This window comes from Hemitrygon akajei, chromosome 6 (assembly GCF_048418815.1).
Source record: "Hemitrygon akajei chromosome 6, sHemAka1.3, whole genome shotgun sequence".
Taxonomy (NCBI): Eukaryota; Metazoa; Chordata; class Chondrichthyes; order Myliobatiformes; family Dasyatidae; genus Hemitrygon; species Hemitrygon akajei.
The window spans coordinates 62884374-62912130 of record NC_133129.1 but is presented as its reverse complement, the minus strand read 5'-3'; the positions used below and the strand labels follow the sequence as shown (position 1 = coordinate 62912130).

The window sequence follows — 27757 nt, the reverse complement described above, 5'->3', positions numbered from 1 at the left end:
CTCACTGTACAGATGCTGCCTGACTGAGCATTTCCAGCATTCACTGTTCTTATTTCAGATTTGTAACATCTGTGGGCTTCCTACTTTTTAAAAGCCACATAGTGTGGTTATAGGACAAAAGTGTTCCACAATGGCTAACCTTTTTGTAACAGCGAGGGCAAACTTCAGACAGTCTTGTTTAAACATTTAGGTTCAAGGTGAAAATCGGTTGCATTGTGTGGGTCAACATAACTTTGGTATGATTAGGAGTCTGAGTCCTGTGTTCCTGAATGCTGAGACAGGTTAATGTACCATTTGTTTAGAGGTGAAAAAATATTACTAAAGGAAGTGCCCCATTGGAGTAGGGGAATAGTTTACGTACCATTCTCCTATAACTGACATCTAATCTGTGTAGTTTTGGAAAAAGGGGAGCAAGTAGAGAGGGATTTACAAGTTGAATTTGATTTTTAAGAGGAAATTATCTTTCACAAGCTGAACAAATTTTGGATTCGGAAACATGCCAAAAAAAAGTGGAAGTTTTGTAAAATTTTGGAAGTGCGTCTCTGTTCTTTGGTTTGTTGGTGTTTCAGCTACACAATTGATGTGTCAGCTGAGGTTTGGTGAGTATCTCATTTGTCAACAAGGTCAAGAACAATGGGCTTGAACACCCAGAGATTTTTAAGTTCACGTTGCAGTCTTGGCAGACCTGTAACATTGCATGATGTAGCCTTTGAGTTGAGGGTGCCTCGAATGGTGCAGCTAGTAGAGCAGCTACCTCGCAGTGCTAGACACCCGACTTTCCCAGTAGAGTTTGCACATTCTCACTACGATGGCACGAGCATTTCCATACTCTGGTTTCCTCCCACATTCCAAAGGCAGCATGGGTCAGTTAATTGGTCACAGGAATTTGCCTCTAGTGTGAGAATACGGGATTAGTTGATCACAATGTGGGGAGAATGAGAATGGTTATTGTTTATAATGTAAATGGGTGGGCGGAAGGCTGTTTCTCTGACTGTATATTAATGCAAGGTCCCATATGTGCTCCCAAAAGACTCCATGGCACTCTTGCAGGCAATAGTTGGAGATCTCTCTGGTGTTCATCTGACCAGTAACCAAAACACGTTGTTGGCTGTGAACATAGCTGTTCCATTTATTTTATTTTTATTTATCGAGGTATAGTGCAGAATGGGTCCTTCCTGACCTTTGAGCCACACTGCCCAGCAACCCCCAATTTAACCCCAGCCTAATCATGTTTATAGGAGCTTGCTTTGTACAAGTGGATTGTTAAAGTTTATTGTCATAGGCATACGTACAGCAGAAATGCCACTGAAAATGGCTATTTGCAGCTGCACAGTTCATTGCAAGATGAGGATAACCATAAGCTAGAATAAACTTAAATTATATGTAACTTACATGTTTCTCATGCTATGTCTCCAATGGACTCAGCTGACAGCTGAGCACCTTGGGACATTATAATCTCTGGAGGCTGATATAGGAATGCAAGGTTTGTGAAATGGCAAATTATATTGAACTTAACCAAGTAAAATGGACTTTTGAGAAATAACAAATTACTTTCAACATGTATTGTAAGTTAAGAAAATAGTAATAAGAGTCCTTGTTACTATTCAACTATGTGGAACCATTAAAGAGTTAAGTTCAAAGGTTTGGTTAAGTAATGGAACTGTAATCCCATTGAACTAGCTAATGTTTAACTACCATCTGTGTAGTTGCATGGGCTATGATGGTAATGCCCTTATATTTTCATTAAACATAGATTCTGAAAGTGTTAGAAAAGCCATAGAAAACAGGAAGCTAAGTTGGGGTGATCATACAACTTGGGTCATTATCCTAAATCAGTGGAGACTATCTTAGTGTGAAATAAAGAGAAAAATCTCTATCCTGGATGCTAATCATTAACTGCAGTCGGAACTAAGTATTTCAGTTGTGGATTTGGAGGAATTGAAGGATTTGAGGATTGCGCAGGAAAATGGTATTATGGTAAAAGACCAACAAGGACCTTGAATGGTGGGGCTGACCAAAGGGCCCAAATAGCTTACTCTTCATATTTCTTGTACTCTTCTAATAGGAGACTGGGGAAATTCTCTTAGGAGGTGTGATCCTTGCATTTTTAATAGCACTTTATCACTATTCCTCTAGTGGCAGTTCTGTCACAAAGTGAAGATGCTGATTTTAAATATTAATGACTTTTCAAGTTTATTTTTGGATTGCTGTGCAGATTCCATTGCCAGGCAGTACTATGAGACAGAAATAGAAAGTCCATGTTCATTGGATGTTAGAAATAACTCATAGTAACATTTGATTGAGACATGAATCCTAAATAAATGAGCTCAGTTTATAAAAATGATTTTTAAAAAGAAAAATGTGTCTTTCTGTGATGTTATTATTACATTCTCTTAAAAGAAAATATGTTTGAATTTTTTTTCCTGAGTAAATGAGGCTTCTTGGAGCTTCACTGGGCTCATTTTAGTTTAATTTAATCAACACTTCCCAAATCAGTGACTTCCACTGCCGTGAAGGACAAGAGCTGCAGGTGCACGAGTTTTCCACAGAGATTCCTCTTCCTGTCACATCTTGATGTGACTTGGAAATGTATCACTACTGTATCTAAATCTTGGAGCTCTCTACACACCAGTCAGAAGGACCACAGCTGTCCGCCAAGGTGTTGCACTACCACCTTCAGGGAGATAATGGCCTTCCCAGTGATGCCTATATCATATAAGCTATAAATAAATCTTCATTTCCCCACCCATTTTTGGTCTTGCTGAACCCAAATTTCTCTAATGAGATGTAGTCCCACTGCTGCACAGTGTTTGAGTACAAAAGTACCTCTTGTTTGAGTTTTGTGCTCCATGCACATAAATGACAAAAAGATTTGTATTTACTACATTTTCAGGAAATCTCAGAGCATTTTACTGCGTGCTACACGAAGGGCTTCTGAGGTGTGCTGTTAGGAAATGAGGTAGTCGATTTTTTTTTCCACGCTGAGTTCCAACAAAGAACAAGCTAATGACCAGAGGGTTTGTTTCAATGATGGCATTTTAGTATAAACATTTTCTAGCTAGTAGACCAACTTGTTTTATATTTAAATATTTCCATGTTTTTATTTTTGTACTTTCACCAGGGAGAGTAGAAAGGGTCATGGTTTAGTGTTTCATCTGAAAGGTTACACATCCAACAGCACAGCACTTCAGTGCAGCTGGGTGGATGCCGGCGTACATTTAACCAGCCTCCCCTCCATTGACTCTGTCTGCATTTCCTGTTGCCTCAGGACAGCAATCAACATAATTAAGTACCCCTCCCCTCCCAGCCTGGTCATTCTCATATTCTCCCCAAAATTGGACAGAAGATGCAACAGCTTGAGAACATGTCCTACCAGGCTTAAGGATGGCTTTTTATCCTACTGACTAGAACAGACCTGCTATAAGATAAAATTAACTCTTGATCTCTATCTATCTCATCATCAAAAAATAGAACATTATGGCACAGTACAGCGCTTTTGGTCCACAATGTTATGCTGACCTTTTGACCTACTTCAAGGTCAATCTAACTTTTCCCACCCACATAGCTCTCCCTTTTTATTTCCATTTGTGCTTTTCCAAAAGTCTCTTAAATGCCCCTAATGTATCTGCCTCTACTACCACCCCTGGAATTATGCTCTGTAGTCTCACCACTCTGTATATAAAAAAAAATAACTGACTGCCCCCTGTACTTTCCTCCAGTCGCCTTAAAATATGTCTTCTCATATTAGCTGTTTCAGCCCTGTGGAAAAAGGTGTTGGCTGTCCACCCTGTCTATGCCTCATCATGTCACGGCTGTCATGACCTTTGTTCGTTCTTTACCTGCACCGCATGTTGTCGATAATGTTTTCTCAATTCTGCTTCTTTTGTTTTTGGCTTTTGAACTTGTGTATGGAATGCTCTGTCTGGATGGCATCCAAATAAAAGTTTACCAATGTATCTTGGTACATGTGACAGTAATAAACCAATTACCTCAAGTCTCTGGTGTGGGACCCAAGCCATTGACCCGGTAATTCAGAAGTGAATATGCATCCCGCAAACCACAACTGGTGCCATAAAAATGTAAGTGAGCGTCAACAGTTTGTGTTTTTTTTCCCCCTAATCAATCCAGATGTAAATCCTTCTGAGGATGTAAACCAGGAACAACTGCATAGTACGTACAGCAGAGGATCCTGCTTTTTGGCCCGCAGTATCTGTGCCAATCGTGATGCCAAATTAAAGTAATCCCTTCTGCCTGCACGTAATTCATATCCCATCAACGCCTGCATATCTATGTGCCTATTTGAACACCTCTTGAATGCCACTATTGTATCTACTTCCACTACCATCCCTTATAGTGCATTTCAGGCATCCAGCTGAGTGAGAGAGTGCATGTGTACGTGTGTGTGTTGCTCTGCTCATCCCATTTTAAACTTCCCCGTCTCGCAAAGCTATGCCCTCTATTACTTGACATCACCACCCCAGGTAAAAGACTGGCTATCTATCCTATCAGGGCCTCTCGTAATGTTATAGTCTTCTATCAAGTCTTCTCTCAGCTTCTGATGCACCAGGGAAAACAAGCCGAGTTCCACCTCTGTTTTTTTGCTTATGCCCTCTGATCCAGGCAGCATCCCTGGTAAACTTTCTACACCCTCTCCAAAGCTTTCACATCTGAATCCTCCTCCTGTTTTATCTTTCAGTCTGCTGATGCTCAGGCATCAAGCCCCGTTTCATTACTCAAGGAACGGAACGTTGTTGGTTACAAGTGCAGCTTCTGTTTCGAAGTCCACCCAACGCCCAGAGCTATATCGAACCACCTTCGCAAACACGTTGCATTTGGCGAATCCCTGGATAATGTCCACTCTGGTGAAGAGGTGAGTTTTATTGTTGGAGGCTTTGTGCCAGCTTTTCAAATGGGTCCCTATACGTGTCATTACAAAGGCCTTGCTATCCAGCTTGGATTGCAGTGTGATTGTGCAGTGTGCATGCCATTGTTGTGTACTATAAAATTGATAACGTTTCTTTCTATTTATGTTTTGGAGCCTTCGTACTATTTATCAAAACTGATCTGTTCTGCCAACAGAAACCTGACTTCTACTGGGCCTGTGCATCTGTGCCATAGTGAAGGGTCCCATCTTACCCCTTGGCTATACACTGCTGAGTCTTCCTTCAAACAAAGGCCCAGACAAAGACTGGTGATCGTTGGAAATTAACCCATAAATCAACTGATAGGCAGGCAGATGGTGCACTCTTTTGAGAGCAGCCAGTCTGACTGAACCAGATCCCTTTCTAATCACATGATTCTATTGCCTGTGAGTTTTCTTCCTTTGGGGAAAGTAGGTCTTAAACACCACACATGTACAACATCGGAACAAGACCTGGCCTTTCATTTCCTTGGGCCTTCTCTGCCATTCACTGAGATCACGGCTGATTTGTATATTAACTCCATATAGCCATCTTTCTGTGTAATAGAAACCTATCAATATCCGATTTTAAAATTCGGCTGCCTTTTGTGGACAAGAGTTTTGCTTTTTTTTTGCTATCTTTTATGAGCAGGAGTATCTGCTAACTTTGTAAAAGTTCAGGTGGCAATGATTTACTAATGCTGTCAAGTCCAAAAGGGAGTAGTTCCTCTACACTCTCCAAATTTGGATTAAATCATTTATAGCCTTCTAAATTCCAAATATATATTCTGACTTGCCTTCCTCTCCTTAATCTTGGAAGGTATTTGATTCTTAGAAAGGATGCAGTATTTGTGAGCATGAATTGTAATTTTACCTGGAGACCAGTCCAAAGTGGTTCTTCAATAAAAATGCAGTTTCTGGATGGATGTAGACTAATGAAGTGAGATAGCAATAGGAAGAAACATTCAGGAAAGGTTGATAGCATCCAGTTTGGTCACCAAAATAGAGAAGTAGAATATTTTCTTCAGAGAGGTGAGGGGAACAGTAAATCTAATATTCAAATTGTGTGTTGAGGGGGGAAGAAGATATGTATCCTTGAAGGTGAATTACAGAAAATTAAGCTCCAAATACAAAGAGCAAATTTTTGCAAGGGATTAGTAAGGAAGCTTTGATGAAGTTACTACAAGGCTTTCAGACCACATCTGGAGTACTGAGTCCAGATTTTGTTTTGACACCCATGGAAAGAAGTACCTGGTGCTTCTGCAGTTGTAGATTTACCAGATTGATTCCTGGGATGAGAGAATTGTCCGGGGCTTGAAATTGATGGGCATATCCTTCTAATCTCCAATGAATGTAAGAGGTGATCCTATTGGAATTTGGCAGGGTCAACAGGTTAGTTGAGTCTGGAATTGGAGGACAGAGCTGCAGAATCAGGGATCAGCTACTTGATGCTGAGATGAAAAAGAGTTTCTTCACTCAGTGATTTTGTATCTTTGCCTTGAGTACTCGATCTTTTCTTGTCTTTGAGACCTCAATAGATTATTGGACACTGGTTAGGGAACACTATGGGTATAGGCAGAAAAACGGACTTTAGTCACAGGATTGGCCGTGATCTCAGTTGAATGGCAGAGCAGCCTCGATGGGCTGAATGGTCTAAATGTCTTATGCCCTAATGTTGTTCTTCCCACTAGAACACAGATGGAGAAACTACTTCCGTATCATCAGCGGAAAAATTGTCAGAGGCTTTGCCAGGGGGAGTACACGAGCCGCAGAGCTTGGAGGTGGAGGAGGATGTCACTGGTGTGGACGCCACCCTTGGTGGATACCCGTGCAGTCAGTGTGATCGGATTCTAATGTCCTTGCAGGGTTTGCGTTCCCACGAGAGGAGTCACACCGCTTCTGCACTGTTCAGCCGCGAAGGCAAGCATCACTGCCAGTATTGTTTGTTCGCCACTGCTTTCCGGCAGAAGTAAGTACATATTCAGGCTCTCTATTTAACTGTAATTGTTTACCGTGCAATTGGCCCATAGGGCTCACAAGGTGCAAGTTGCTGAGAGTCAACAGACCCAGTGATTCTGACTGCTGAACGGATGAAAGCATTAGGTCAAGGCAGAAATAGCGGTTAGATAAAGAGGGCCAAGAGGCCTTTACACTTAGGCTTTGCACCTTGAATCAGAAGCTGAGGGAGACCTTGTATTTGAGAGACTGAAACTTCCTAGGTATGACAAGCCGATCATTATTTACTTAATACTGTGGCTCTTAAACAACACACTCAACCAACTTTGTAACACTGCTGACTTGCTTCATCTGTTAAATCAGCTTCTTCCATGTCGTTGTCCCTTGTTGTTTTATATATATATATATATAATCCTCCTAACTGCTGTTGGATGTGGCGAGATGTTTAAGTTTATGCATTCCTGCACCTTGTTCTTTGGTTCATAATTTGTAAGCAGCCAATGTGCCTTTATCTGCCTTTTAGAGGCTCTTAGACAGGTGCATGAATGTGCAGAGAATGGAGGTATGGCCACAGGCCTGCAGAAGGAATGAGGTGTTATTAGCTTAATTAATTCTACACAATATTGTGGGCTGAAGGGCCTGTTCCTGTGTTCTATGTCAACCTAACACTCCAACTCTTGCACTCTCTAGTTCTAGCTGATTTCAACAACTCCACTGCCTGTAACCGTCCCTTCAAAGAGCTACCTGTTTGGCCATGCTTTACCTGCCCTAATGCCTCATGTGACTGGGCATCAGTTTTACTTTTGGATAAAGCTGTTACAAGGTGCTTTTAGGCTTCTTGCTGCATTTAAATTGTGAGAAAGATCCTTTATTCGCTAAATCAATTTAATAGGCTTCATTTCAGATAGACTTGTATTATTAATCCTTTTTATGGTTAAGACATCAAAAGCCCTTCACAGCCAGTGTAAAACCCCAAATGCACTCACTGCTGTATGGAATGTAACAGCCAATTTCTGCAGAGCAGTGGCTGGACAAAAGGGAGTGTAATAGAACTGAAGAACATAGATATACAAGTGCATCATCCGTTGAAAGCAGCGTCACAGATAGACAAGGTAGTGAAAGGCATGTAGCCCACTGGCCTTCCCCCCAGTTGAGGCGTTGAGTACAGGAGGTGGGAAACTATGTTACAGTTGTGCAAGGCGTTGGAGTACTGTGTATTGCTGTGTCACCCACTTACAGTAAAGATGTGTGGTTAAACTTGAAGAAGTGCAGAAAAGGTTTGCAAGGATGTTACCAAGACTAGGAAGCCTGAGTTGTAGGGAGAGGTTAGTCAGGCTAAGTCTTTATTCCTTGGAATGTAGGAGAATGAGGGTCATAGATAAAATGAGTAGTAACAGTCTTTCCTCCAGGGAACGGGAGACCAAAGCTAGGGGGCATAGGTTTAGGGTGAGAGGGAAAAGGTTTAAAAAAAGACCAGAGCAGCAACTTTTTCATGCAGAGGGTGGTAAGTTAACGCTATAAACTGCCAGAGGGAGTGGTTGAGGCAGGTATGATAGTATCATTTAAGAAGCACTTAGATGGGTACATCGAGTGGTGGGGCATAGAGGGATATGGGCCGAGCATGGGAAATTGGGACTAGCTGGTTGGGCACTGTGGTTGGCATGGACTCGTTGGGCTGAAGGTTCTATATCTTTACTGTGTTGCTGTATGACTCTTAAGATCCCACAAGTAGTGTTGTGTTAATATCAAGTTATTTTTTTGTGATGTTGATAATTTCCACATCCTTTCTTTAAATTGGTGCCACGAGATCTCTTGTATCCACGTAAGCGGGGGGGATAAGACATTTGTTTAATGTCTCATTGACAGAACTCGCCTTCGATGCTGCAGCAATTCCCATATGGGAGACTGGATTTGTGTTTGAGTCTCTGAAGAGGGGCTTCTGACTCAGTCGGTACTCTCTGACCCACAGCTGGTTCCCTTACAGCATTAGCAGAAATTTAGGTGATCACTTTGGAAGCTGAGATACCTAATCACTGGAAGCCAAAGAGCTTAATTTGCTGCAGTGTGGGAATCTATGAATAGCTAATTGTTAAGCAAATATTATAGAGGCCATTTTATTTTCCTTACGTGTCATGGTTCAGGCTGCCTTTATAGATTCTGTATTGAAGCTCATGTTTCATATACAGCACAGAATAGACTCCTCCAGCCCTTACAACCACGATGCCCAGCAATCCCACTATTTAATCCTAGCCTCATCGTGGGTCAATTTACAATGACCAGTTAACCTACCAACTATTACATCTTTGAACTTTGGGAGGAAACTGGAGCACCTGGAGGTCACAGGGAGAACTTGCAAACTCCTTACAGGCAGTGACAGAGTACAAAAAAAAAACAAGGAGATTGTGATAAAACTTTGGGGTGAAATTAAGGCATTTCTTAGACTACAACTGGAACAATGTGTTTGATTCTGGTCACAAACTACAACAGGATATGAGGATCCAAGAATAGGTTTGCTAGACAGGCTCAAGGAATGAGGGGTTTCACCTACAAGGTTAGACTGGATGAACAGGGAACATTGTGAAGAGATTTGATTGAGGTGGCCAAGATAATCACAGGGTCATTGAGAGGAACACATTTCCCTTGAGTGCATGCTTCAGGGATCTAGGTCGACATGGATTCAGGAGTGATGCAAGGTAAAGCTCTTCCACTCCACGTGGTTATGATTTGGGATGTACAATGTGAAAGTCTAGTGGTTGCAAATTTTGTTCTGGTTTTCCAAAAGAATTGAATGAATATTTGAGGGTGTAAAACTAGTTTTGTAGAATATTGGTGAAAAGGGAGTGAGAGAACTGACCGGGTTATTTTACAAAGTGTTGGCAAAAATAAATAGTTTTGGGCTTACCGGACTTCTCGTGGACTGCATCATTTCTAGAGACCCAAACAGGTCTTACTAGTTTCATGGTTATCGGTACTGATTCAAGCTGTCTTTCCGTATTTAACTAACTGATTTTCAGATCTGTCATGGTGATACGGAAATTAGCTCCTGTCTTCTCTCATCATTGGTCAAATTTACTTGCTGAGTAGCTCAAATTATTCTGCTGCCATTTCCACGGTGAAGAATTGTGTTGAAGCGGCTCCAAACATCAAATGTATTGTCAGCACACAAGAACAGATTTAGTGCCCTGCTTGTGCAAATCCAGTTTGATTTAAACACAATGTGCTAATGTCTCTGAGCCAAAAGGATGGGTGTGGTTTCACTGAGACCTGACATGGCTAAACTCGGTTGCAGGATTGAGGGAGTGTGGATTGGTATGGTGGCATAGTGGTTAGCACAATGCTTTACCTAGACACCCGAGCTTAATTCCCGTTGCTGCCTGTAAGGAGTTTGTATGTTCTCCCCGTGACCACATGGGTTTCCTCTGAGTGCTCCAGTTTCCGCTCACTGTCCAGGTACATACCAGTTGTTAGGTTAATTGATTATGGTAAACTGTTGCATGATTAGGCTAGGATTAAACTGGGGGCTGCTGGGCGTTGCAGCCGGAAGGGCCTATTCCACACTGCATCTCAATAAATAACAAAATTTGTAGGGTGTCCCTTCTTTCATATGAAATTCAATTCATCACCTCAAATAGACTCGAGGTCTCCTACAGAAACACCGTGGTGCGGGTGATGGAGCTGCTACCACCCTGCTCCAGAGCCCTGGGTTCAGTCATAAACACCAGTGTTCTCTGTGGAATTTGAATGTGTCTTTCCTGTGACTCCATGGGTTTCTGAATGTTCCTGGTTTCCCTGCGCATCCCAGAAATGTATGGGTTGGTAGGCCAGTTAGCCACGGTAAGTTGCACCCAGTCTGCAGGAAAAGTTGCTGGAAATGCGAGAAGAATCTAAACCAGGGTAGAAATAGAGTTCATATTTTGAAAAAGGGTGCTTAATGGTCAGCACATCTTGATGGGGGGCAGGCCTGCTTCCATGGTTGTAGAAGCATAGTAAGGCTCTTGCTCTTGTCCTGCACATTATTAATCCATTTAAGGATGTGATTGCACTGGAGTGGGTGTAGAAGAGACTCACCAGGATGTTGTCTGGATCGAAGGAATTCAGTTGCATGGAGAGATAGGATAGGCTTGGGTTTGTTTCCCCTCAAGCAGAGGAGGCTGAAGAGTGACGTGACCAGAGGGATATTCAATTACGAGAGGCATGGGTAAGAATCATTTTCCTTTGGTGGGGGCATGTAAAATAAAAGGGTTTAGGTTTAAGGAAAGATGGTGGCAGTTTCAAGGGGATCAATGTTATGTGATTGATATCTGCAACAATGCCAGAGGTAGCAGAGAAGGTTACAGTCACAATACTAAAGGAGCATCTGGATAGTCACTTGAATTGTTATGGCATAGAAAGGTACCAATGCAGACAAATGGGATTTGTGTAAACATGTACAACGTTCAGCATACACAGGATGGGCTGAAAGCTCCAGTTATGCTCCGACATTCTTAACCCTCCTTTGAAGGAGAATGCTTCCACAAACAGCAAAGAGGAAGCAACATCTAGATTGTATCTCTTTCACTGGTGATTTTGATAGGCGGCAAAAAAACTCATTCTAGGCATTAATTTGTTGTTGAGCGAAGTTAAAAGCATAAAACAAGGGAAATTTGTAAGGCTCTGAGACTGACTGTATTGGGATTTAAAAGAGTCAGCATGCCCTGAAGAATGAGTGGCCTCTTTTTGTGCCCTGTCACTACTGAATGCCTTTCTGCGTTTAGATTCCTGAACTTTGTACAAATGCACATTTCCTGTAAGATTCCTTATGGCCTACGTGCTTTTGGAGATCTTGGGACCGGGAAAGATATCTTGCAGATAGAAGAAAAATTCCTGCTTGAAGGCGAAGAAGGAGTCTTTGCAGCCATGTGGTTATAAATAGTGATGATTAGTCCCAACACACATTTCTGGCACAATACATGTGCTAGGACTAAAGCCTGATTTATACTTCTGCGTCGCATATACACCGTAGGGTGATGTGCACCTCCCCCAAAAAGTAACTCGCACGTGGCAGCAACGCAGACCACAACAACTGTGATTGGTCCACTTGGTAGCATCACATTTCCTCCTACACATTTCTGGTTGCTTCTTCGCCGCCATGTCTGTACACCGATGTGAAATAGATTAACCAAATCGTCAAATCTACCTGCCGGCATGTGAAAATGTTTGAAATGCATTTCCTCGTCCATGTCTCTCATGAAGAAACTCAACACAGTGGCATAGAAACCCCACCGCCAACACACCACAAATGCTCGCTACGGCGTAGAGCCTACGCAGAAGTGAAAATCAGGGCTATGGCATAGCCCATATGCACAAGTATAAATCAGCCTTAATCATTGCCATTTCTTCCTCTTCCCAGCCCTCTCTCAGTCAAAGTTGAGTTTATTGTCATAAAGGATGAGCTGGATGTGGGTGTGATAGAATCTCAACAGCATGCTGAGTGGTGCCATTTCATCTTCTCCACTCACCTCACCAATGCTTTCGATGCTAATCTCAGTCCTCCATAACTGCTCTGTCTCTATCCTATACATGGATTTCTCTATTTTGGTCTTGAGCAGTTACGCTGGTGCCAATGGTTGGTTAACCAAAGCAGAAAATGCATTCTTCAGCATTTACTGTTCAGATTATGCTCAGTCCTTTTCTTTAATTTTCCAGCTTGGAACGCCACATGCAAAATCAGCACGGACACCAGAAGCCTTTCAGATGCAAACTTTGCTCATTTAAGACTTCCTTTATAAATGGACTGAAGAGCCATATTCAGAGAGCCCATGCTGGTAGGCTGGTATCTTAATGGATATGCTATATTGCTGAGTTCAGTTCAGTTTGAGAAGATTAAATTATGCAAATAAGTAGCTGATTATTGCTGTAAAATGATTGGCTTTTAAATTTTGAGAATGCTCCAGAGTATGATGGTGAATGAAGTGTGTTTTGCATGTAATATAGTGTGCTGTACTGCTGTTCAATGTGTGCAATTGAGAATAGACGCCGGCAATAGGCCAGATGTATAATTTCCAGATTTTCTAATGAGCTTCAATAACCTGGCATGTCAAATACTGAAGATCAGAGTGTGTAGAGTCAGGAAACAAGCAGCAGACATTAGATCATTGAAAGATTTAAAAAATTATTTTCTTGAGATCATACGCATTCCAGATGAGCAACACATGACTGTAGATTAATATTTTAATTCCATTTCCAGCTGCTTATCGATGTACTTGCCTTGGAGATAAACGAAGTTCAGATTGACTAAATTAATTCCTGGACAGGGGTGGCAAACCTTTGGCACGCGCAAAGATTTTATGGCGCATGAAATTTGGTGCCTCAATTCTTTAAACCATATCCGTAATTAAAAAAAAGACAAAATGATTATCTTTACTGCCAAACAAAAAAGCAAATGTTTTTTTTATGACCCAAGAACAGTGAAATGTTTTCACAGGAGGCGTCTCACACTTGTTTGGCACCAGCTAAATCGTAGCAAGAACAGCTGATATTGGATAATATGTTTTGAAATCTTCACTGACCTGGTGTACTCATCAGTATTTGGATAGTAAACGGTTGCAATAAGAAATTATTTTTCAATTGAATTATCCAGTAAAAAGATTTTTTTGAACAGGGTTCCTAAAATATTTATTTCAATCTTTCTCTGTAATAAATAAATACACATAAGTAAGAAACAGGACCTGTACTTTGTCCTATAATTCATAGATATTGTTACTAATTCATTAATCAATGATTATCACTGCTTAAAATTACTATGGCATGCGAGTTAATTTTTTTTTAGAATTTTTAGATTATTGCCAATTTGGGCATGTGCTCTCAAAAAGATTTCCCACCCCTGTCCTAAAAAGAAGAGGTTGTGTTAAGCAGCAACACCTCGTGTTAGTATTTACTGGGATATAGAAGCATGAGAGACTACTTCTGCTTGACTAGAAATTCTAGAACTTGGATAGTGGTCATGTTATAAGTGGCCAGTCATTTTGGGCAGTTCAGCAATTATTTTTACTCTTTGGAATCCTTTTTCCTGGAGGCCTATGGTTGAGTATAACCAAAACTGAGATCAGCCGATAATTGATCACAGAAGGAAAGCTCTGGGAACCAAGTTGAGGTGCAGGAAAGCTCATGCGTTTACCAAGTAACAGAGTGACTCGAGGGGTTTCATAGACTACCTGTTCTTGTGATGTCATTGTAGAGGACTGAGTTGTCCTTTAAAGTCCTTCACTTTTATCACCTATTTCTCCAATTAGTGTGTAGGGTTTTGTAGGGTTTTTTTTCTGTTTCCTCTTGCAATTCCTGATTTGTCAAGGATAATTAGTAGTGAGATTTTAGGGATAATATATATACTTTAAGTAGTATGAAGCAGCATTACTGCCTGGCCCTTATGCATCCCTATTCAATCACATGAAACACTAGACACCATTATACTCTATGCAATTGAATTTCTAGGCCAATCAATGGCTTTTTAATTGTGTGACGTATTGGAGGAATGTCTGTTTTCCTGCACTCTGCACGGTTGCAATTTACATCTAATTATGATGTTGGTTCTCCTGCTTGGCTGTGAACTTGCCTTGTCTCCTTGTCTTGGAACATCTCCCTCTTGCTTCCTCACTAATCGGGTACCCTTAAGGCATCAAGAGGAATCTCGAATCTAAATTGATGTTTTTGAAAAAGGGAATGGGAGCTCTCATTTAGTGCATTTTTTTTAGATGACAGTTGGACTCACATCCACATATTTTATTTAACAGTTATTAGCCAACGCTCTCGCCATACATTGAATGAAAAGGCAATTGCTTTCCTTGGATTTATCTCTGCAGCAGAAAGTTTGATGCAGTGGCATTTGGGGCAACAACAGTGTTCATTTATATAGTGACTACCTCAAGGAAATTTTGCCATGTTAGGTATAGGAATGTGTAACAAAAGGGGTAGTGCATTTTAGTGAGGAAATTCCAGAGGCATAGGCAGCAGCCACAGTGCCATTTCTTTGTTTGCAGCTGGTAAGAGATTGCAGCTTATGGCTGAGGTCATTCAAGTCGATGGGTGATCCAATGCGAGTGTGCAGTTTATCACAAGTAATTGTGAACCTCGCCAGGTTTGTGTAGAGTGTGCTAATTTACAGAGCCTCTGCAGTAGAAGGTTGAAAGGTGAGTCAAGATCATCCCTAGGAAAACTAGTTAAGAACATTTCTGTACCTTGTGAATGTTGTTTTCACATGCTGTGGAGCAGCAGTGTTTTGAGCTGTCTTGATCTTTTGCAAGACAGTAGATGGGATGATTGAGGAGCAAGACTGGGCAAAGCTGAGACTTTTTTTTACCAGATGATAGGAATTTGGGATGTGCATGGGAACTGATATTCTTCCTGGTGTTGCTTTTAGCTCATTGGATAGTACACTCATCTTTAATGCAAGCAGTTGTTTGATCAAACTCATTTCCTCGATATTCTTGGTGCAGTTTGAAAGTAAGGTGAAGAGTTTAAATTCTTGCTAATTTCCATTCACAAATTTGGGCCCTGTTCCATCTTCAAATACCAGCACTAAGCTGTGATTAACTGGCAGTATGTAATGAGCCTGAGATTTTGGCCACTTTTCTATTATAGTTGCCCATTCTTGCTGCATCATTGAAGCAGTCCAGCTGGACTATTGTGTCCAATTCTGGCCTTACAAGTGAGAAGACCTATAGAATGCGGAAGAGATTTCCTAGAATAGTTCCAGGGCGCATTATGAAGACCAACTTTTCTATACTGAAGCTCCATTTCAATTTTAAAAAGCATCTGAAGGAGTTCACATTGGAATGGTTTAATGCAGAACTTGGGCATGTGGTCTAATCTGAATTTGGATTGGTGGTTATTATTGATTAGACCAAGTCTTTGATGTGCTACAGTATAAATTGATTCCAAGAGTCTGAAAGACCTGGTGTCTTGAGAGCACTAAAATCAATGAATAGGTTGTGGTCTTGTAACTATGGTAATATTGGCAGCATTTTGTAGACCTATTCAGTACTCTGTAGGCTTCAGGTTAATAGGAATTTACTGCTTAGTTAATCAGTATATAAACTTAGTGGCCACTTTATTAGGTACACCTGTTCATTAATGCAAATATCTAACCAGCCAATCGTGTGGCAGCAATTTGATGCATAAAAGCATGCAGACATGGTCAAGAGGTTCAGTTGTTCAGACGAAACATCAGAATGGGAAAGAAATGTGATCTAAGTGACTTTGACCGTGGAATTGTTGGTGTCAGGCTGGGTGGTTTGAGTACCTCAGAAAATACTGATGTAGGATTTTCATGCACAATGGCCTCGGGTTTTTTCAGAGAATGGTGTGGAAAATCTAAAAAAAATCCATTGAGTGGCAGTCTTATGGAAGAAAACACCTTATTAATGAGAGAGATCAGAAGAGACGGGAGGGTGACAGTAACTCAAATAATCACGCGTTACAAACAGTGCTGTGCAGAAGAGCATCTTTGAGTACACAACACATCGAACCTTGAAGTGGATGGACCAGAGCAGCAGAGAATTATGAACAAACGCTCAGTGGGCATTTTATTAGGTACAGGAGGTAGCTAATAGAGTGGCCACTGAGTGTATAACTGAGGCATTGAAGAAGATGCAAAGCGAAGGTGTCGCGTGACATGTTTTTAAAAAAAGTTTTAGTTTTAAAAGAGGTTTCAAGAGCAAAGACCTGGTGTGAATTTACTCAAATCCTTGCAAGTTATAGGCAAAGTAAACACGCACAGTGCAGGACTGAAGAAGAGGCTTGACCCGAAACTTTAGTTGTTTATTAATCTCCACAGCTGCTTCTGACCTGCTGAGTTCCTCCAGCATTTGGTGTCTGTTACTTTGGATTTCCAGCATCTGCAGAATCTTTTGTATTTAGGTTCTCAGCAATGTTTTTTTCTTAGAGGGGGAGAAAGAAAAGCTTACGAGAATTCTTCATCATGGAGTACAATAAATATTTTTATTATACCCTGTAGTACTCATGTGGAGTATTTATTCAGTTTCCCACCATGTTTTTGGAGAGGGTGCAGAGGAACCTCAGTAGCTCAAGGGATAAGATGGACTCTGGTTGGGAGGACAGGCTAGAGATGCTGAGGTTGTTCATAGAATAGAGAAGGTCAGAAGATCTAACACGAGGTTTTCTGTACCAGAGAGATTGACACTGTTTTCACAGATTTAAGATGACTGAAGGGAAAACCAAAATATTCAATGATGCAAGAAGAAATGGTGCAGAATTATGATTCGGAATAAGTTGCCTTAAAGGGCAGTAAAAGTAGATTCGAATGTTCAATTGGATAATAATTGGATAAATGGTTAAAGGCTAAAATAGAATATTGGGTTATATGGATGTGACAGGGAACTGCAGCTCGTTAGAATAATGTGGTCAGTAGATGGAAATGTCTGCAATTTTCAGATACTGGGGGTTATAACTATCAAAAAGGTTGATCAGAGGAGCCCTTTGAAATGAAATAGGTGTTCATAGAGAAGATATTTCCAAATCAAAGCATAGCATGGTGTAAGGTGGTTACTCATAAAATCTTCGTCCTGAAAGTGATTAGGTTGTAGAGATCAGTCCCACAGTGAAATATGAAGGTGAGTAGTGTAAAGTAGTAAAGATAAAAAAGTAGACTGATCAGCGGAGATGAAGGAATCTGGTGGGAAAATCATTTGGAGCAAAAACAAGAAACCACATAGGCAACTTCTATACCCTGTGAACAAATACTGTTTGTGTCTTATGCAAGGCAAAACACAAACACAAGAGGGTACTCTGGATGGGGTGTGCATGTTCAGACGCCAACAGTAGATTTTTTGTTACTATCATCACGTAACTGAAAGCAAAACATTGCACAGTGTATGTGTAGGGAGCATCTCCTGTAACAGTTAAAGGGTTCATGATGTGAGCGTTAGAAGCTGATGTCTTCAAACTGAAATGAACTTTTGATAATGTAACTTTGCACATGCTCCATTTGGGGAAATAAGAATTTGTTACCATGGATATGGTGTTTAATGGAAAAAGTGTTCCAAGTCAAGAAGACATTCCATATTGCTCTGTGTGTGTGTGTGTGTGTGTGTGTGTGATAGAGAGAGAGACCACTGTACTCTAAAATGTATAATATCCAATGGTTTAAGCATGACATGAAGGCATTTAAAGTGACCTGGGCTGTATTGTACCAATGGAGAGCCAACTAGGAATTTTTTTTTTACACACGATTTACCCACAATTTTTTTTTTGTCATAATTTGAATGGTTATGGCAACCCTAAAAGAAGCCTTGTGTTGTGTCTTACTAGTGGAGTCCACCTACAGCTGTTCCTACTGCTCTTTTTCCACCATGATGGTAAAGCAGCTCAAACAACATACTCTGAAAGTGCACGGCCATGTTCTGGCAGTGTCCAAACATCACACTGACCTTCCAGCAGCCTTCTCTTCTGGTAACAATGCACGGCAGTCAGAGTTCCAGGCTGAGGGAGCAGCAGAATCAGATGGTAAGCTGCTCGTGGCTATCTCTGGTGTATCCAAATCTTTCTTGGTTATTTTAAATGCCTTCAAGCTGTTAATTAGCAGAGGTGAGAGGTACTCAAACACTTTTCCAAAATTCCAGTTTTATCTGAGGTTTTGTTGCACGAATTTGCCTTCAAATTCTGCAATGAACACCAAAAAGAATGTGATAGCGTTGGTTCAAAAAGAACCTTCTGCAAAAAGGCTATCCTTATAAAAACTGGATGAAACACTCAGGAAAAGCAATTACTGCTCTCATTGAGGTAATATGTTTCTAGGGATGTTTTTCTCATAAGAATTCTTAGTAATATTAGCTCACTTGGAAATTTTATAAGACCCAGTTGTTACTCTGTGTCCTTATTCCAGACCCCACCTTCCTAAAATTTCCCTCCATCAGAAGCAAAGGTAAGAGATGGTCAACGTTGTGCTGTGCACTTGCCTTTTCTGTGAACAATGTACTGATTGCCACCTACAATCCCACAAAATATTCATCCTTATTACTAATGAAAGCAAATTCCTTCTGCAACCTAAACAAACCAGCTGGTGGGTGCACTGCAATGCCCTGGAATTGGTAACCCTGCTCACCAATTGGCTAGCTGCCTGACAATTTGTTCCATCGTGAACACTTCACTAAATAATGGCTGGAATTTCCCTGGTATCCAAAGCTTAATCACAGCGATACGAAAGGGAAAATTCTTCCCATTTGTAATTTGATTTGCTTTTCTTGCTCCGTCTTGCTTTTCCTGCTGTTTCCATGGGGTTTCTGATACTATACTTGCTTTCCCCAAGGCTTTCTGTCGCATGGGTTTCAAGCTGGCCTTGGGTCTGTTTTTAATGGGGAGATTGGGGATTTTGTTGTAGCTTAAGCCTTCTACGGTTTGAAGGGAAAGAGGGTGGGAATCAATGCAGAAAACCTGCTGGATTTTATATAGTGTGTGTACACCAACTCTCCACATGTAGACTCCTCATACTCTGAGCCACCCGACGTCCAACAGCAGCTTAACCATTACCAGACAGCTGCGATGGCAAGGAACCGCTCCAGCCCCATCCCAGTGCCGTCACCGAATGCCTGCTCTGACCAGATGACCAAGGGGTATTTCAGCTGCGAGTTCTGCCAGTTCAACTCTGAGTACATTCAGAGCATGAGGCGCCACTATCGAGACAGGCACTGTGGCAAGAAACTCTACAAATGTAAGGATTGTCCCTTCTTCACCGGTTTCAGGTAAGGTGGGAAAGTAAAGGGCGCAAAGAAAAAGTTGGCACGTACTTTGAATTCAGACTTGGAATAATGGAAGAACATTCCCATAATTTCCCCAAATGTCTTTCATAAATGCCTTATTGTAGAGTCACACAGCTGAGAATTAGGCCTCTTGGCCCACAATATCCCCATTCCCAGTCTTATTTTTTTCTCCCTATGTTCTCTGAAACTGTCACCAGATTATACCTCACTTCTATATAGTTATGGCAACTTACAGTGGCCAATTACCTTATTAACCTGCACGTCCTTGAGATGCAGGAGTAAAACCACTTGGAGGGCATACACTCTACACATAGACAGCACTGGAGATCAGGGTTTGAGCCTGGTTTGCGTGAGCGACGAGGCAGCATTGCTACCGTTGGCCACCACTGTGCCCAAGATTATATCTGAACCATACCCTAGCTGCTCTGGTTCCATGTCCTTCAATTTGATACCAAAACTACATTGATTCAGTCTACTGTAAGCCTCCACAAGATCTTGCTAAACAGCTCCCACACTTTATTCCTGGAGATACTCATGAATATTGAGGTACATCACGTCAAGACATTATTTAAAATCACAGCTTTCTGTGGGGGAGAAGGCAAAAAATGGTGGTGCTTCTCCAGAAATAGAGTTTATTTTGAGTGAATTGTATCTAAATGCTTGAAGATGCCACTGTTGTTGGACTCTGCTGTAATTACCATTTTGCAAAGAAATTTATCCAGGAAGACAGACAAATCTTGTATTTCCTTGGCACGTTTCATGGCCTCTAGATGTTCCAACACACTCTACAGCCAAAGTACTCTTTGCTGAAAAGTAGAAAGCCAGAAGCTAAGTTGCATTCAGCAAGCTTCCACAAACAGCATATAATTAGTTTTAGTGATGATGCTTAAAGGGCAAATACTTTTTTATTTTCATTTGATTACCGGTTGCAGGCCCTTCTGGCCCTTTGAGCCTTTGCTGCCCAATTGCACCCATGTGACCATAAGATATAGGAGCAGGATTGGGCCATTTGACACCAAGTCTGATCAGCCATTTCATCGTGGCTGATCCATTTTCCCTCTCAGCCCCAGTCCCCTGCCTTCTCCCCATAACCCTTCATGTCCTGACTGATCAAGAATCTATCAACCTCTGCCTTAAGTATACCCAGTGACTTAGCCCCCACAGCCATCTGTGGCAACGAATTCCACAGATTCGCCACCCTCTGGCTAAAGAAGTTCCTCCCCATTTCCGTTCTAAAAGGATGCCCTCTATTCTGAAGCCGTGTCCTCTGGTTTTAGACTCCCCCACCAGAGGAAACATCCCTTCCACATCGGCTCTTATCGAGGCCTTTCAACATTCAATAGGTTTTCATATGACCAATTAACCTACTAACCTGCCTGTCTTTGAAATGCAGTAAGAAACTAGAGCACCCAGTGGAATTCCACGTGGTCACGGGGAGAGCATACAAGCTCCTTGTAGACAGTGGTGGAATTGAACTTGGGTCACTGGCGCTGTAATAGCGTTATCCTAACCACTACGCTACCGTGCTGGCCTGAGGCCAATCTGGTTAATTCCTTTGCTGTCTGAAAGTATTGCCAAAAGTTTTACTTTGTCTACCAGAGCAAATAGATGTCTAGAAGGTTGTACCTGGTCAGTGCATTGCATCCACAGTACAGCACTAGATTATCAGCCTAGATTTTTGTGCTCGACTCTCTGGGACTTGAACTTGTGATGTTTTGACATGGGTGAATCAGTGTGACTCACTGAACCGCAACAGGGGCATTTATTCTGGAGCCAACTTTCCCATCTGGAACCATCCCGAACCAAAGTGGTGGCTCTTTTTCCCCCAATTTATTGACTCTTGCTGAGTCTGATCCTCGCGGGACATGCGAGTGTGTTATGTTATTGGGCAATTTTGACAGCTAAGAGTGGTGTTGCTCTTGCGTGTGCACGCGATGGGGTTTAAAAAATGTCAGTGGCACATTATGGGGAAAGTGTAAAGGAGGTGTGCAGGGTAAGGTGTTTCATTACACCGAGCAGTGGATGCCTGAAAGAGGTGGAAGCAAGTGCTATGGGTTTTTAGGTAGACACCTGAACGTGATGGGATAGGGATCATTTACAGGAAGAAGAGGTTTAGTTTAATTTAGCACAAGTGGCCTATTTCTGTGCTATACTGTTCTATATTAATAAACATACCATGGGGCACTGGCTTCAAAGGAGAGAGAGTTAGGGAAGGGTTAATGTTGATGCTGATTCTCAGACCAGTACCATTCCCTCATTAAACTTCTCCGTAAGCCCTTATTCACCCCATCATTATGCCACTGCAGCCTACCTCTCACCTACCCACCAGAGGCAGTTTACAGTAGCTAATAAACCTGCCTGCACATGTTTGGGATGTGGGAGGATACGGCAGTTTCTGGAACAAACCCGTGGTCACAGGGAGAACATGTAAGCTGCTTATTGCTAGCACCTAGATCACTGGAGGTGTGAAGCACCTAGCTGTGCCACTCAATGGGAGGATAAGAAATTATATGCTGTCAAATTGAGCAAAGTTGTTCTGGAAAGGCTGTTACCAGATTTAAGTTAATAGGAAAAAGAACAATAATATGTTGGAAAGTAAATTTGAATACAAAGAACGATCACTGTACTGAACAGTGGGCTGTTGAGCTTCTTGTACCAATGTTATCATGTAAGACCATGGGGGAAAAGAGTGGAAATTCCTTGTGCCATGATCTGTAATCTTGACTGTACTGCCTGAGAACCAGTTGAACAGTATCACTCAGGAATAATAAATCCTTGAAAGTGACAGGGGCTTGGGGAAAGAATGAGGCTATGACCATTTGAGTCATTCCTCCAAAGAGCTAACATGGGTACAATGGGCCAAAGGGCCTCCTTTGGTATTGTCTGACTTTGTTCTGAGTGTGAAACTGAAGTGTCGTATGTTTGTGTTGCAGGTCTACATTTTCTATGCACGTTGAGGGTAGCCATACAGCTCCTCTTGTAGAAGGTCCCAAGGACCTGCGCTGTCCTCTCTGCCTGTACCACACCAAATACAAAAGTAGCATGATTGATCACATCGTACTTCACAGAGGTGAGGCTCTTGGGCACTCGTGAATTAAGTCAACGGAAAGTGCACAATGAAGGGTGGGTAAATCCCTGAGCATTTGTAACACTGCCCTGTGTTTTGATGGATTCTTTTGAGTGTTTTCAGGCTGGTACATTAGACATTTTTCTTGACGTTGCTGTTGTAAAGTCAATGATTACATTATACCTCTTCCCGTAACACTAGCTCTAAAATCAGTAGCTCTTTATGGTAGAGACCATTTGGGTATTCAGACTAAATAGATTTTCAAGTTGATACTTATTCCAACCGCAATGATAACTTGACATGATCTAGAGGAATAACATCACTTATTCCACCTGGGTAGTCTACGACCTGATGGCATGAACATTTAACTCTCCGTTTTTGGTAAACTGCTCTCCCTCTGCCCATTTTCTCTCTCCTGATCTTCATAGGCTCATCCCAGCCCTCATCACCCTGTCTCTTTCCCCTTCATCTACCAACTCCACCTACTCGTCACCCATGCTCTCCTCTCACTGGTTCCTTCACGCCACTGTTCCCAACCACCTTCCCCATCTCACTCACTTAATTCCATGCTCCTCCTCCTGAACAGATTCAATCATCTTCAGCCCTTGGTCACTTCCACCTTTCACATCCAGCTTTTGACAATATTCCCATTCTTACCTCATCTGCCTATCATCCCAACAGCCCTGCACTCCAACCTAGATCCACTTATCTCCTTCCAGCTCTTGCTCCAAAGCTCCCCATCATCCCTTTATACTGGCTATCTCAATAGACAATAGGTGCAGAAGTAGACCATTTGGCCCTTCGAGCCTGCACCGCCATTTTGAGATCATGGCTGATCAATTACTATCAATACCCGGTTCCTGCCTTGTCCCCATATCCCTTGATTCCCCTATCCATAAGATACCTATCTAGCTCCTTCTTGAAAGCATCCAGAGAATTGGCCTGCACTACCTTCCGAGGCAGTGCATTCCAGACCCCCACAACTCTCTGGGAGAAGAAGTTTTTCCTTAACTCTGTCCTAAATGGCCTACCCCTTATTCTCAAACCATGCCCTCTGGTACTGGACTCTCCCAGCATCTGGAACATATTTCCTGCCTCTATTTTGTCCAATCCCTTAATAATCTTATATGTTTCAATCAGATCCCCTCTCAATCTCCTTAATTCCAGAGTGTACAAGCCCAGTCTCTCTAACCTCTCTGCGTAAGACAGTCCAGACCACCCAGGAATTAACCTCATGAATCTACGCTGCACTTCCTCTACAGCCAGGATGTCCTTAACCCTGGAGACCAGAACTGTACACACTACTCCAGGTGTGGTCGCACCAGGGCTCTGTACAAATGCAAGAGGATTTCCTTGCTCTTGTACTCAATTCCCTTTGTAATAAAGGCCAACATTCTATTAGCCTTCTTCACTGCCTGCTGCACTTGCTCATTCACCTTCAGTGACTGATGAACAAGGACTCCGAGATCTCTTTGTATTTCTCCCTTACCTAACTTTACACTGTTCAGATAATAATCTGCCTTCCTGTTCTTACTCCCAAAGTGGATAACCTCACACTTATTCACATTAAACGTCATCTGCCAAGTATCTGCCCACTCACCCAGCCTATCCAAGTCACCCTGAATTCTCCTAACATCCTCATCACATGTCACACTGCCACCCAGCTTAGTATCATCAGCAAATTTGCTGATGTTATTTTCTATGCCTTCATCCAAATCATTAACGTAAATGGTAAACAGCTGTGGTCCCAATACCGAGCCCTGTGGCACCCCACTAGTCACCACCTGCCAGTCCGAGAAACACCCATTCACCGCTACCCTTTGCTTTCTATCTGCCAACCAGTTTTCTATCCATGTCAATGCCTTCCCCCCGATGCCCTGAGCTTTGATTTTACCCACCAATCTCCTATTTGGGACCTTATCATATGCCTTCTGAAAATCGAGGTACACTACATCCACTGGATCTCCCCCGTCTAACTTCCTGGTTACATCCTCGAAAAACTCCAACAGATTAGTCAAGCATGATTTACCCTTGGTAAATCCATGCTGGCTCGGCCCAATCCTATCACTGCTATCTAGATATGCCACTATTTCATCCTTAATAATGGACTCTAGCATCTTTCCCACCACCGATGTCAGGCTGACAGGTCGATAGTTCTCTGTTTTCTCCCTCCCTCCTTTCTTAAAAAGTGGGATAACATTAGCCATTCTCCAATCCTCAGGAACTGATCCTGAATCTAAGGAACATTGGAAAATGATTACCAATGCATCCGCAATTTCCAGGGCCACCTCCTTTAGTACCCTAGGGTGCAGACCATCTGGACCAGGGGATTTGTCAGCCTTCAGTCCCATCAGTCTACTCATCACCGTTTCCTTCCTAATGTCAATCTGTTTCATTTCCTCTGTTACCCTATGTCCTTGGCCCATCCATACATCTGGGAGATTGCTTGTGTCTTCCTTAGTGAAAACAGATCTAAAGTACTCATTAAATTCTTCTGCCATTTCTCTGTTTTCCATAACAATTTCACCCAATTCATTCTTCAAGGGCCCAACGTTGTTCTTAACTATCTTCTTTCTCTTCACATACCTAAAAAAGCTTTTGCTATCTTCCTTTATATTCCTGGCTAGCTTGCGTTCGTACCTCATTTTTTCTCCCCGTATTGTCTTTTTAGCTAAGTTCTATTGTTCCTTAAAAACTTCCCAATCATCTGTCCTCCCACTCACCTTAGCTCTGTCATATTTCCTTTTTTTTTAATGCTATGCAATCTCTGACTTTGTCAACCACTGTGGCCCCTTTCCCCCCTTTGAATCCTTCCTTCTCTGGGGGATGAACTGATTTTGCACCTTGTGCATTATTCCCAAGAATACCTGCCATTGCTGTTCCACTGTCTTTTCTGCTAGGCTATCCGTCCAGTCAACTTTGGCCAGCTCCTCCCTCATGGCTCCATAGTTTCCCCTGTTCATCTGCAACACTGACACCTCCGATCTGCCCTTATCCTTCTCAAATTGCAGATAAAAGCTTATCATATTATGATCACTACCTCCTAATGGCTCCTTTACTGCAAGATCGTTTATCAAATCCTGTTCATTACATAACACTAAATCCAGAATAGTCTTGTCCCTGGTCGGCTCTCGTACAAGCTGTTCCAAGAATGCATCCCGTAGGCACTCTACAAACTCCCTATCCTGTGGTCCAGCACCAACCTGATTCTCCCAGTTCACCTGCATGTTGAAATCCCCCATAACTACTGCGACATTACCTTTGCCACATGCCAATGTTAACTCCCTATTCAACTTGCACCCAATATCCATGCTACTGTTTGGTGGCCTGTAGACAACACCCATTTGGGTCCTTTTGCCCTTACTGTTCCTGAGTTCTATCCACACAGACTCTACTTCTCCTGACCCTATGTCCCCCCTTGCAAAGGACTGAATCTCATTCCTCACCAACAGGGCCACCCCACCCCCTCTGCCCACATTTCTGTCCCTACGATAGCACGTATACCCTTGTACATTCATTTCCCAGGTCTGATCTCCCTGCAGCCATGTCTCCGTTATCCCAACAACATCAGTTACCCATTCGCACCTGGGCTTCAAGCTCATCCGCCTTATTTCTGACACTTCGTGCATTCAGATATAGAATTTTTAACCCATTTCTCCTCTCTCTGTTTGAATCGCTGCCTATTGTGCGTAACCCAGCTCCCCGAACTCCCATCGGGCTATACGCCCCTAGAATTTCTATCTTTCAGTCCAGATGAAGGTTCTCAACCCAACATGTCAACTGTCCTTTTCCATCCAGAGATGCTATCTGACCAGTTGAGTTCCTCCAGCAGTTAGTGTGTATTGCTCCAAATTGGTGCAAAGTAATGAAAGATCTCAATTTTCATGCAGTGATTGGCATCAGAAAATAATGAAAATGTTGAATGTCCATGGAATCTTTACAGATTAAACAGAGACATTCTGTGAACAAGTTTCACTGGTGTGCAGACCTATAATGTTGAACACTCTTGTTTCTTTTTCCTTTTGCACAGAAGAGCGAGTTGTCCCCATTGAGATCTGTCGCTCAAAGCTCTCAAGACACTTGCGAGGAATTGTCTTCCGTTGTGATAAGTGCACCTTCACTTGCTCCACTGATGAAGCATTGCAGCAACACATGGAGAAGCACAAGGAAATCAAACCGTACAAGTGCCAACTCTGTTACTATGAGAGCAGAATAAAGGAAGATTTGGAAAACCACCTTCAGGAGGAGCACAAGGTAATTCTGATTGTACTTGTGGTTTGATTCATCATCTTCAGATTTGCAATTTAGTATGTAAACCATTTCATTAACTGTAGTAAATGTAGTGCTGCGTCCTAGATTTTATGTCTAATTTCCATTGGAATCAGAGGGAGATAGTTGGAAATTTTTTGGGGTCAGCAACAAGTTATCTGGAGCAGAAAACTTGACAAATGTAGTAAGTTGCAGATGACACTGAGATAGGAGGTGTCAAAGCCAGTGAATGTGTTATCAGGGGAGATTGATGGATCTTGATCGGTTGGATAAGTGGGCTAAGGAATGGCAAATGGTATCTAATTTATACTAGTGCAAGGTGTTGTATTTTGGGAAGGTAAATGAGGGTAGAACTTTCACAATGAGTAAACGGTAGGGCCTGGGGAAGTTTTGTAGAACAGAGGACTTAGGAGTACAGTTACATGGCTCCCTACACGTGGCATCACAGGTAGTAAAGAAGGCTTTTGACATCGAGTTGGAGTATTTTATTTCAGCTGTACTAGATATTGATGAGATTTACACAAGGATGTTGCAGGGCTTTCATTGCTTGATATGCAGTAAGGTTAAGTAGTTTGGGACCTTATTCATTGGCATGTAGGAGAATATGGGGTAGTATAGAGGTTACAAAGTCATGTGGGGCATGAATAGGGTGAATGGCCATTCATTTTCCCAGCTTTGGTGGCATCATGAGGACATAGGTTTAGGATGGGGGGGGGGGGAAGATTTAATAGGAACTTGAAAGGCAACCTTTTCAACCTGAGGTGGCACTACATTGAATGAGCTGCCAGAGGAGGTGATTGAAGCAGATATGTT

General features: G+C 42.1%; 1 protein-coding gene across 6 annotated transcripts in view; it reads left to right on the top strand.

The window, feature by feature from the left end:
- Nucleotides 1–27757, top strand: part of znf462 (zinc finger protein 462) — a 120434-nt gene that overhangs the window by 87157 nt on the left and 5520 nt on the right. For 3 of the 6 annotated variants that reach the window (XM_073048448.1, XM_073048450.1, XM_073048451.1), the window contains 8 exons: nucleotides 4697–4870; nucleotides 6766–6869; nucleotides 12542–12660; nucleotides 18161–18355; nucleotides 18735–18773; nucleotides 19329–19590; nucleotides 22542–22678; nucleotides 26706–26929. In XM_073048448.1, coding sequence (XP_072904549.1) covers nucleotides 4697–4870; nucleotides 6766–6869; nucleotides 12542–12660; nucleotides 18161–18355; nucleotides 18735–18773; nucleotides 19329–19590; nucleotides 22542–22678; nucleotides 26706–26929 — 1254 coding nt within the window. The remainder of the gene's footprint in view (nucleotides 1–4696; nucleotides 4871–6765; nucleotides 6870–12541; nucleotides 12661–18160; nucleotides 18356–18734; nucleotides 18774–19328; nucleotides 19591–22541; nucleotides 22679–26705; nucleotides 26930–27757) is intronic. The other 3 variants (XM_073048453.1, XM_073048452.1, XM_073048454.1) reach the window with 3 other exon arrangements.